We start from the raw sequence: 12,032 nt of genomic DNA on the forward strand, positions 1-12,032 counted from the left end.
GCAACCCTGAAATGGGTTTCAAGCAGGGACTGAAAAGGAGACATGGTTGATGGAGTCAGGAAGGGAGTTTCAGGCCAGGGGGCACCATGAAAGAAGAAAGAGAGAGGAGCTTGAGATAGAGTATGAAAGGGGACATCCAGATGAGCAGGCTGCGGTGAGGACACACACATGCATGCACAGAGGGTAGGATGGGCATCAAAGAGTCAAAGGTAGGATGGCGTGACAGGAGATTAGAGTCTGTGGGTTTGTATCGGCAGCCCTCACTCATCCCGATGCTGGGAATTAATGCAGCGCTGTGCCTAGTTGTATGACCATGATTGTCTCGAGCATTGTTACCTGTTGCTTGCTGAAATCTGAAGCCCTCCTTCTGTTATAGGGTCTTTCTGAGTCTCCTGCTCCTGGGTATTATGCAGGAATGATGCACTGCCCAGCTCTCACAGGGAAATGCTTTGAGGCTCTTGTTGATAGAGTGCGAAATTGCTCCCCAAACAATGAACAAGCAAGGAGACCCCACAAAACAATGACCTAGAACTCCACTGGTGGGAATGCACCTTCTGGGGTTCACCCAAGATTATAGTAGGTAAAGCCTGTTTGGCTAAGAAGCTGTCCCAAGGGAGCTTTCAGAGGGCCCTTTCTCTGTTGGACTCAGTCACAGTAACAACACGGCAAATGCCAGATTGGAATGTCACTTTCCAACCCCGTTCCTCATCTGAAATCTGCTTTGGCAATGCTACTTGATTTCACGAGCTCCCGGGATGAGGTGCCTCTCGATCGGCATAAGAGGCAGAGCACTGGCCCAGGCTGTCAACATCTGCGGGATTCAGTTTTTCATTTAAAGGAGCAGTGTAACTCCTTTTTAGAGCTGGGCAAAATCTGGATGTTCTCTATGGTCACATTTATGATCTGGAAGTTGAATTTTTGCTCATATTTGAATGGGAAAGTCCCCTTCAAAACTCTGACGAGCAGTCCATATAATACTTATAATCTCATTTATATAAAACTGTTCTCTGTCTGTAGTCAGCCTTTCTTTATGCATAAATTCTGCTGGGCATAGACCTCCCCCCACCCCCCGGCCCCTAATGGCAGTGAAAATGAAGAATAAGGGTAGAAAGTAATGTGGAAAGAAGTGCTTTATAGCACTACCCTCTTAAGACATATACAGTCTAATGCTGACTTGCCCAGGTGTCTCTGACTGTATGATCCTTTTAAATGGCTAGGTTACGTTAATGTCGGCTCCTCTCATCTCGGCTTCTCTCCTGGCTTCCTTTGGATTCTCTTTTCATATATTTTGGCAGGACTTTTTATTTGTAAACCTCCTTCCAGGAAGGTTGACATTCTCCAAAAGGAAAGTGCTACTGTAGTTATTACCATAAATTTTCAGCCTGTAACCCTATATTGTACTAATGAGCCAATACATCATTTTTAAAAGGGCATTTTATTTGGATTATGAGTTGCCATAGTTACATGGTCAGACCTGCCATGTGTAGTACTTGAGCCTGCTTTCTGTTAAGTTAACTTTCCTGGAATGATCATTCTAACACTACTTTGAAATTGCAGTGCAAAAGAACAGGATGTGTTTGGCTGCAACTTAGGTGAAGACTTTACAGTTTGGGGAGGATAGTATTGAGAGGGGATGTGATGAAAACATCACATCAGCGTATCCTAAAGATCAGAGGCCAGAAAGAAAATTACAAGGACCCAACATTTTTTAAAACCTCAGAGTTCTTTTGCACCCAATTCATGAGTTTTGAACACTTGGAGTTGGCACTACTGTATATGTATGTGCAGCACCTAGCACAATGGGGCCCTGATCTCAGCGGGGGCCTAAGCACAACTGTAATATTCCTAGTAAGCCCTATTCTGTGGGATATGTCTTATGCCCCAATTCTGCATTTGGCTCTGCTAATACAGTGCCTTCCTCCTGTATGGTGCCCTATAGAAGTCACTGAAGCTCCACAGGGCTCCACACCAATAGATTAGCAGGGTTGGGGCCTCAAAGAATTATTATCCTCAGACCACCTGAAAAGGGATGGTGTTTATCCTTCAAGCATTCTTTAATTTACATGTGTTACAGGTCATATTTCATTGCTTGTCTGGTCCAGGAGAGACAGCACTAGACTCTTGTCCACTTTTTTCCCACCTCAGTGTAGTTTCTCTCTCTCTCTCTCTCTCTCTGTGGGTGTGGATTTTTTGAGATAAAATTTGGCACTATCCATGACAGCTCACCACAAGCACCTACTCCTGCTGCTGGCCCAACCCTACCAACTGAGTGGTGTCTCAGTTGATAGGAGAGTCCTTTTGCTCTTCCATTTTACCACCAAGGCTGCATAGAAGAGTTGCTGTGCTGTGGGGCACTTGTAAAATTTCAGTCGTGCTCTTGGTGGGAAAGTAGCTCCTTGCAATGACTCTTTCTGCTCTGTGGCACCATTCTCATCTGGTACCAGCCTGCTTGCAATAAACTACCTCTCCCTTCTTCCAGGTTAGACTTTCAAGATGAACTACTCCACTGTCATTGCTCTAGACTTAGTTGAAACATTTTCACTGACATTTCATTTAAGTGAAAAACCGGGAGAGTAGGGATAGTGAAAACTTTCCTAGCAAGTGTTGTCCATTTTCTGACCAGCTGGTCACAACATTTTCATCTAAACAAAATGTTGATCCAAGGGTGCAAAATCCCTTACTTATTTACTACTAATTACTTATTACTTACTAATAACTTACTAATTACTTATTTCAGGTTTAATTATGTAAAACAGTGGGTGGTATGGAGAAGGGAAGTTAGGATCTTTTCCTGACCCTTTCTTAGAATACCAGAATGAGGAGAGCATGATGAAATGAAAAAGCAACACTTAAGAGGTAACTGAGGGGTTTTTTTAAAACCCAATTCATAATTTTATCAGTGGAACTCCTTGCCACAAGATATCACTGAGGCCAAGAACTTAACATGATATTAAAGAGGGTTAGATGAAAAATAACTCCAACAATTATACTAATTTGGCTTGTGCCTTATAAAGCGTAATCCTATCACAAACTGCTAAAACTGATTAGGAAGAAACTTTTCCTGTGGTGTTTTTTTCCCCTTCCTTTGCAGCATCTGATATTGGGAGCTCAGAGATACTGGACTAGGAGAATCCTTACTCTCCTCTGATATGACAATTGTTATGCCCAAGATTTTTACCAAGGTTTTCAAAAGATCCAGTCTCCTTGTAGTTACTGAAGAGGTCAGATATCAAATCTCTCATTTCTTATTCCTGGTACTCAAATCATTCTGAAGGCCCTTGGAGGCCATATTCACCTGCCCTGCCCCTCCCTCTATGATCTGTTCTCTTCTTTAGTTTTGCCCATCCTACTTGGAAGTTGGTCACATTTTTCACCTGTTTCCCCGTCTCTCTGGAAATCCTTCTTCTCTCCTTCACTTCAGATCCTATCCACAGGCATTTTTCCTTGGCATTTTGCTGGTTAAAACCAATTATGCACCATCTGATCTCTTTCCCCAACCTTGCCCTTTCCTAGTTCCATTATTGTAACAATGCTCGGTGAAGTACAGAGGGAGCAGAAATGGTGGTGGCAGAGAGAGCACGTCTGACTATTCATTCTCTTTTTTTGGTTTCAGAGTAACAGCCGTGTTAGTCTGTATTCGCAAAAAGAAAAGGAGTGAGCTGTAGCTCACGAAAGCTTATGCTCAAATAAATTGGTTAGTCTCTAAGGTGCCACAAGTACTCCTTTTCTTTTTTCTCTTTTTTTTTTTTTCACCTTTCTACCAGTGTACGAGACACTGACCAAAATTAAGCAAATGGATTTTGTGGCAGGAGACCATACTGGCTGTTTTACCTCATTCTTGATTTGATTTTTTTTTTTTTTAAATTGCATTAGACAGGCAGTTAGAAATATAAATGCCTGGGGCATTGAAATATTATTTAAGTGCCACATAACAATGTGTCTGTATTTGAATTTTTGCTTCCAAAACAAGCTTCATTATTCTGGTTATGCATCAGAATTTTGGGGATCCAGTACCCAAGGGGGTTAAATGCAGAGAATTTGCAGTATGCACAAATAGTACATTTATTCATGAGGGTTGCTGGAAACTGACAAAACTGGATTCTTGAATGTGCCTGAACAGACTGTATCATTAGTCTCCTTCCTAAATTTTTTTATTGATAGCTTTTCTGTCAAACCCATGTTAAAAAAAAAACAACATACAGATTCCTCCCTTGTGAATCCACTGGTGTCCTCTTGTCTTTGTAACATCTATTTGAGTGGTTATCAAATACATTCCTTTCATGCTTTATCTGCCATGTCACAGGACACCACCTAATGGTGGCTGAGAACTTGGGTTAGTATGCAGTTCATAGATGATAGATCCAGTACAAAAGCTTTTCCGGCTCTGCTTGTAATGTTTGCCTAATTTCAGGTTTACTTAAAAATTAAGATCTAGCCAGGTTCTCTAAGCCTTGCAAACATTGTTTGTGAGTCAAATTTATGTGGAATTATGTGGTCATGCATGATTTTGCTCCCTGCCTCCCCATACAAGGCAAAACACAGCAGTTTCAACTGAGCGTCCCTGGGATTTTGAATTTGTTCATCTGCAAAACTCAAAGTAAAATTGTATGAGTAGGGCTGTACCAAATTCACGGCCATGAAAAATGCGTCATGGACTGTGAAATCTGGTCTTTCGTGTGCTTTTACCCTATATAAATGTATAGGGAAGACCAGTTTCTCCAGTTAAGGGTCCTACCCAAAAGAGGTTACTGGGAATGGGGTGTCACGAGGTTATTTTATGGGGGGGGGTCACGGTATTACCATCCTTACTTCTGCTCTGCCTTCGGAGCTGGGCGGCCAGGGAGCGGTGGCTGTTGGCCAGCCGCCCAGCTCTGAAGGCAGCACCCTGCCAGCAGCAGCGCAGAAGTAAGGGTGGCAATACCATTCCATGCCACCTTTACGTCTCTGCTGCTGCCTTCAGAGCTGGGCGGCAGGAGAGTGGCAGCTGCTGACTGAGGGCTCAGCTTTGCAGGCAGCAGTGCTGAAGTAAAGGTGTCGATACCGTACCATGCCATGCTTACTTCTGCACTGCTGCTGGCAGTGGCTCTGCCTTCAGAGCTGGGTTCTCGGCCAGCAGCCACCGCTCTCCAGCTCTGAAGGCAGCTGTTGTCAGTAGCAGCACAGAAGTAAGGTTAGCAGTACCGCAACCCGACCCCCCCCCCACAATAGCCTTGCTCCCCCCCCCAACTCCTTTTTGGGTCAGGACCCCTACAATTACAATACTATGAAATTTCAATTTAAATAGCTGAAATCATGCAGTTTACGATTTTAAAAAAATCCTATGACTGTGAAATTGACCAAAATGGACCGTGACTCTGGTAGGGCCCTATGTATGAGAGGTGGCTGGGAAAGGGTGGGCAGGGTGTGTGTGTACTTGTGCAGACTAAGCCTGATTCAGACAGATTGAAAATGATTCAGACATGCGCTGAGAATTCAAGCTGTCAATTTATATACAGAGCTAGGTAATAGTTACCAAGATGCGGTGAAGAGCAACCTGGCTCAGTTTGGCTCAGACACGCACATTATTTCACGGTTTCCTTCCGTGACACTGAGAGACCAAAATCAACTTGGCCTCCAAATGTTTTGAGGTTTGTCTCCGTGTCCTTGGCCAATTTATATAGTAAGTGCTAAGGGATCCTTGTGCATCTGCCAGAAGAGATGAAGCCTTCATGCCTTTTGAGATTTAAAAAAAAAAAATTGATTTCTTCTGCCTTTCAGCCACCTCTTCTATTACTTTTCATTTCAGGGCCACTACCATAGCTCAACAATGCATGTTGTTGTTAAGAACACCATAAATTATTAAAAAGGAAAGCATTTTAAAACATCAAATCTTTCTTTTCACTGTTTGCTGATTATATTCTCTATTAATCTTCAACTCTGTGGGGTGGAGACTAGTAAATTTCACTTTCTGGCTCTCATGTGCTATCACAATGCTGCAATGTTTGGGTTGTAAACAATGCAAAGGGACCTGTACATTGAGCAAATTGCTTTCATTACATTTTTTTAAAAAAATGATGCTGACAGAAACACTTGTTAATCTTAGGTTTTTAAAAAGTTTAGTTTTTAGGAAACCAGTGTTTTGGGAGCCTAAACGTGCCAATGCTGTTTTAAGTATTGACACAGAAAGGGGAACAGAAAACCCATTTGTCTTTATTTACATGAGATGGTTCTTAAATCATTTTTTTGTAATAGATGAGATGTGCAAAATGGTCCCATCCCTATCCCTCCCTTTCTAGCCTCATCTGCACAGCGCCCTTGGTACATTCAGGTTGTCTTTAATTTAGCTGCCTGGTTTATTCCTTGTAATTTGATCGTGTGGTTTAGCAAGTAGCTGTGAGCAATTTTCATTTATCTCTGTGTGCTGGAAATTATCTGTCTCCTGTCCTCTGTCTATTTATAATGCACTGTGGGAGACTGTTGAAGTGTAGCAAAAGACAGGCGTGGTCTTTGAAGGCTGTCACTTTGCTCTGAAGCACTTCTGCTTAGCTTATACCACAAAGAATGTTTTAAATGAGCAGCCGAGTGCAGATCTTAAGCCAGCCTCACTATAATGGTCCACACATCTGCACCTAAAATAGTTCATGTAGCTAGTTGGGGTTCAGAAATTTGATTATGAACGGCAAGCATGTGCAGCTGCTACATAACAGGTGAATGTATCGACCCCATCAGAATTCAGAAGTACACTCAGGGATGATCTTGAGCTTGGAGTCACAGAAACTCCTGAACTCTAAGTTTGGCTGTGCTGATGACATGCTGGAAGACCTTGGACAAGTCCCTTTTTGAATTTTTGTCTCCCACTTCCCCAGCTATCTAATCTATATTGTGGTTTTCTATAATGCTGAAGGATTTTCCTGGTAAATTAGTTTTATGTAGCAATATTCCGTATGTCTTAGGGTAGGGAATCGAGCTGGACCTAGGGTGACCATATGTCCCATTTTGGCCAGGACAGTCCCTTTTTTAAGCCCCGTCCCTGCTGTCCTGACTTTTTTGGCAAAAGTGAGCATTTGTCCCATTTGCTCTTGTCAGCTGGCTCAGTTGGCAAGAGCAAATGGGACAAATGCTCACTTCTGTCAAAAACGTGGGGTGCCCTGTAGAGGAACAGTGTGGAGTGGAGGGGCCGGCATGGTTCAAGTGACCAGCGACAGCCTTGAGCGGGGGGATAGCAGGGCTTGGGCGAGCGACTGGGGCCAGGGAGGCGAGGGAAGTGGGGGGCAAGCAGCTGGGGCCAGCTCCAGGTGGGGGCTGGCAGGCAGGTGAGCAACTGGAGGGAGGGGCTCAGGCTAGCCCTGGGCAGTGTCCCTTTGGGAAATATGATCACCCTAGCCGGACTAGACTGTCCCTCACTGACCAAAATGATCCTCAGATGCCTTCAGTGGGAAGGAGATGATGGTATCCATGCTAATGCTTAAATGCTTTCCTCCCATCTGATCAGCATAACTTCAACGTTGCCTAGGTTTAGTTTTGAAGCAGCTGTTTTTCATCCAGGTGCTGGTTTCCTGTAGACCCCAGGGCATCACTGTGACATCATTAGGTGCGACCATGAAAAGAGCGAGAACACAGGTGCCACCAGTGTATGGCTGGCCATGGAGACTGTGTGTTCTCACCACACACGGTTCCATGGAGATGAAATGAATCCCGGTGATGTCCTCAGGCTGGGGGCTTTTGGAGAAGTGGTTCAGTTGCCCATCACCACAATGGATCCTGTATTGCTACAGCAGAGCTAGGAAAAGAGCCCAATTGTCCTGGCTCCCAGTTTCTTGTACAAAACACTGATGCTGAAATGGATGCGGCTGAAATGTTAATATGATTGACCTTGGTTTATTCTCAGTCATGTTTTATGCTACTGGTTTGAAATGGGCTGAAATATGTGAGCTGGACTCTGTGTGTGCTTGGCTCATTGCCAGCTTTTTTACCAGCTTCTCTCCACTCCCCCTCTCCATGCCAGAATGTGGCATTTGGATCCTGCCCAGAAAGCTGCGGGAGTGAATGATGTTGTAGTAAATCTGTTTTGACTGGGGAATCTGCAGCACATAATATAGTCAGGATGTCATTAAGCCTCTGGTGTGCTTAAAGGGACGACGAGTACAGCAAAATATGCTGCAAACAAAACCAGGAGCCCCGAAGGTCAGCATTGAGCTTGGAAACAGGAAATGGCTCCTTGTGTACTTAACGTCAATTTCTTTATTATTAGCTACACAAGCAGAAGGTTGGCATAGCTCCTGAGTGATCAAGTTAAACTCTGAACCCTCACAAGCCCACCAGCCCTGTGGCAGCGAGCAAGAGTTTAGTTCCCTCTCTTGTATATCAAATGCTGAAACAGAAGGTGGTTTTTTTTTTTTTTTTGCAAATCAGTCAGAACACTTTGTGGGCTGGGGGTTTATGTGACCACGCCCACCCCCAATAAACCAATACTGTCGGCTTCAGCGTAACCAGAATTCGGCATTCCAAGTATTGGGGTTTTTAATAATGATTTTCTGGAAAAATAACATGCGCCTGCACGCACCACCCCTGACCCGTTCGCTACATTGGCTCTTAATATAAGCAGCATTTCAGATAACTTAGGTAGGGACTTGTGGGTTGACGACCATGCTTCCCTGGCAGTGCGTTAATTGGAGAGGCCTCACCCCAACACACTATGCTTCCCAATTCCTGAAGAAAGATTTGAGGCCATACAGCCCACGGTATATGATGCTGCAGCTGCATTCTTGTGCTCCCTGAACGCTCTGCCCCTCTGCTCTTCTGAGGGCTTTGTATCGTCCAGGAGCAAAACTCTGAGAGAGTAAAAGAACAAACCACCTTCACTCTGCCCTCCCCCAAAGTTCCCTTTTAAAATATCTCCCAAACCCCCAACAAAACAACCCAGAGAAGCAAAAAGGCTGCTTTGTAAAATACAAATGAACTACTGTACGTGCACCCCCCAAAGCCTCCTGCAGTGATCCTGGAACTCCGAGGGGCAGGCTGGATTCCTCCATTGTCCCAAGTAAATTATGGGGATTGGGGAGAGAGAAAAGCAATGGGATGCCAGGACTTTTTGCTGACACAATGTTTAGGGGGCTGGAAAACCAGTTTGACCAATAAGTGGAGCCTGGGAATGGCGTGGCAGCAGCACATAAAGAGATGAAAGGTGTGTGTAGATAATGGAAGCTGTATGTGATGTGGGGAAACGGCTACTTTGTGCTTGACATTGAGTATCCTTCAGCGGATAAACCTATTTGAAATCAGGAGGAAGCAGGCACCGATTTCTGAGATGCATTCTTTTGGTCTTGAGGGGATGCGACCAAGTAACTTAGGTCCAAAAGCATGAGCCATTCTAGCTTTGCTGTATAAGTGGCAGCACAAAAAGCAAAGCAACCACATAAAGGATGAGACAGTAAAGAGCTGGGCGATTTTTAGTAACAAGTAAAGAGACTTTTATGCAAAAGACACTTGTCTTGGGAGTATCCTTTTAAAAAATGTAAACGTTTTGTTCCCATGTCCCTTCCTGGCAGCTGAGCCATGTGCTTGTGGGTAATTGTCCTGATGACCAGAACAGCTTCCAAAAGTCCCTTTGCACTTTGCTCCTCCCCCCTCAAAAGAAGCACAAATGGTCCCTTTTAAGATCTCTGTGGGTCACAAATATGCATTTCTTGAAATGGAATGGAACAGTGACATTCTGTTGCCTTCTGAAGGTAAAAAGACCTTCACAAAGCAGTGATTGTCCTTCCTTCCATTCATGTCATAACTGGCAGGTTTTGCTGGCTCACTGACCTTTCTTTCTGATGCTGGATCCTTTCCCGAGCCTGGATTACATGTTCACTTTCCTAGGACGATCATCTTGCTTATTGTGTGTGACAGAATTCTTTTCCCTCTTCAGGTGGCCTGAGCCTGCATACACTGCAAGGTGTAACTTCACTTGCATTGAAACCTTTGCGGGAATCAGGGCCTAGGTGTTCATGCAATGGCTTGCCCCCGGTGATGCTAAGAGTGGGGATAGTCAGTTCAGATAACATAAAGACTAACACCTCAGCCAAAAACTGAAGATAATTATCGCTTGAAGTTTGGGGAGAGTTTTGTTGGCTTATTCCTTCCTATTTATACTCACTGACTGGAAAGGATTGATCACCTCTTTTGCTGCCGTATTGTCTGCCTTACGAGTTTTTTAAAAGTGGTGTTGAGAAACGTCTTTTTGTTGAGAGAGAAAGAAACGTCACTGAATTCTGTGAAATTGGGTGGAGCTATCGGGGAATAGGAGTGAGGAAGTAAAGTAAATCATCTTACAGTTAGATCTGGTGACTGGTGGGATTTCCAAAGCCTCTACGTGACTCAGGAGCACAGTTCGTACCCAGAGCCAATTGGCACTGTGCTCCTGAGACACTTAAGGGCTTTGGAAAACAGCCTGCCACATGCAAGGTGGTATGTGGTAACTTAATGGGGTTTGGATCGGGAACAGAAGCTGTGAATTGTAAAGTAATAAACAGGTGTATTATTAACTTCTTAGACAGCTTCTTTAAACCAAAAGAACCACAGGTCATGTGGAGGGTTAGCAAGCTATCTAGTGGAATCGCATCACCCACCACTGAAATGCTGTTGTCGCCTGGGGTGAATTGGGCAGCTGATGAACAGTGCGCGGGAACACCGTGTACCAGTTAATGGCAGAAAAGAGGCAGAATGTGATTCATTACCCATTTAGACTTCAGCTGGGACAGCTGGGCTACCATTCATACTCTTCTGCAGAGTTCGGTGGGATCCTTGAGGATAACAGGTCAGGATATTTAAACTCATATCTCCTATACTACAGTGCAGGGACATTGGTTTAGCACTTATTCAGAGGGAAGAATTCCATTCAGCATGTGGGGTGAAATGCTGGTCGCATAGAAGACAATGACAAAACTCCCGCTGTCATCAGTGGTGCCAGGATTTCACCCCTGGAATCTCTCTTGGTTGGCAGGGTCTATGCACCTCAATCAAGTACTCTCGAGGCAAGCAGGCTGAGCTTGGGGGAGATCTGTCAGGATCCAGTGCCGAGGTGACATGGCTGACTATTGCATACTTTTTAATACCTCTGATTTTTCATTTTTTCCCCTTCTCTCTCCCTCCCCACTTCTCAACAGATCTGTCTTCAGCAAAGCGGAAGTTTGCAGATTCCCTAAATGAGTTTAAATTCCGATGTATAGGAGATGCAGAAACGGATGATGAAATATGCATAGGTAAGTGGAAAGGCTACATTTGTTAAAGGGATCTCTCTCGATATTTCTGGATCAAGCTAATCAGAAAGCGAGGTGCGTAGACATGTGATAGAAATACATGTGAAGTATCAATGGACCCAGAAGCCCCACTAAACTCCTTCCCAACCTGCAGAAACAATATCTCCCTTTTAACCCAGCCCTTGTGTGAAGCCCAGCGAAATTGGAATCTTGCAGTTTGCCCTGAAGTTGGCTCTGTCAAGCCCAGGGAAAGAGAGTTCCAGAGTCCAGGGCTTTTCATCGGCAATACCCTGCCACTAGCCCCTTCTCATTTTAAAGCAGTGAATCTGGTGGGACATAGGCATGGCTAAATATAGCAAGTTCCTGATCCAAAAGAGAAGCAACCTTCTTGCTAAGCAGTGTTGAAAAAAGCACGCCTGGCCACTGCTATCTGGACAAACAGAAGGAGATGAGGATCCAGTTGGATCCCTCAGGTTGTGATCCTGGTAACAAAACATGGCCTTTTACTTTCGTGCAAAGGAGCAGCTAGTTCTAGTTCTAGCTCCTCTAGGTGTTTTTCCCCAGCTAACCACCATTAGCCCCCTCCTATCCAGGTTGATCCGTCAGGCTTTTTACACACAAACAGGAGTCTATATAACTAAACTGGATTTAAGTCTCATCTTTAGTAAGAGTGTCCTATTTCAACTGACCTTAAATCAATGATTTTTATTTATTTATTTTTTTAACCAAACCCCAGTCTCACTTAGGCAGTGAAAGGGCTTGTCAGATGAGATGACCAAGTGTACTGGTCATACCTCACATCCTAGGTGA

At 44.3% G+C, this 12,032-nt stretch overlaps 1 protein-coding gene across 1 annotated transcript in view; it reads left to right on the forward strand.

Annotated features, from left to right (window-relative positions):
• ARHGAP26 (Rho GTPase activating protein 26) overlaps positions 1-12,032 on the forward strand; it is a 305,883-nt gene that overhangs the window by 75,036 nt on the left and 218,815 nt on the right. The window contains exon 2 of the mRNA XM_084635724.1: positions 11,130-11,225. Within this exon, the coding sequence (XP_084491850.1) occupies positions 11,130-11,225 (96 nt within the window). The remainder of the gene's footprint in view (positions 1-11,129; positions 11,226-12,032) is intronic.

Source organism: Lepidochelys olivacea, assembly GCF_965140295.1.
Source record: "Lepidochelys olivacea isolate rLepOli2 genome assembly, chromosome: 8".
In the NCBI taxonomy this organism is placed as follows: domain Eukaryota; kingdom Metazoa; phylum Chordata; order Testudines; family Cheloniidae; genus Lepidochelys; species Lepidochelys olivacea.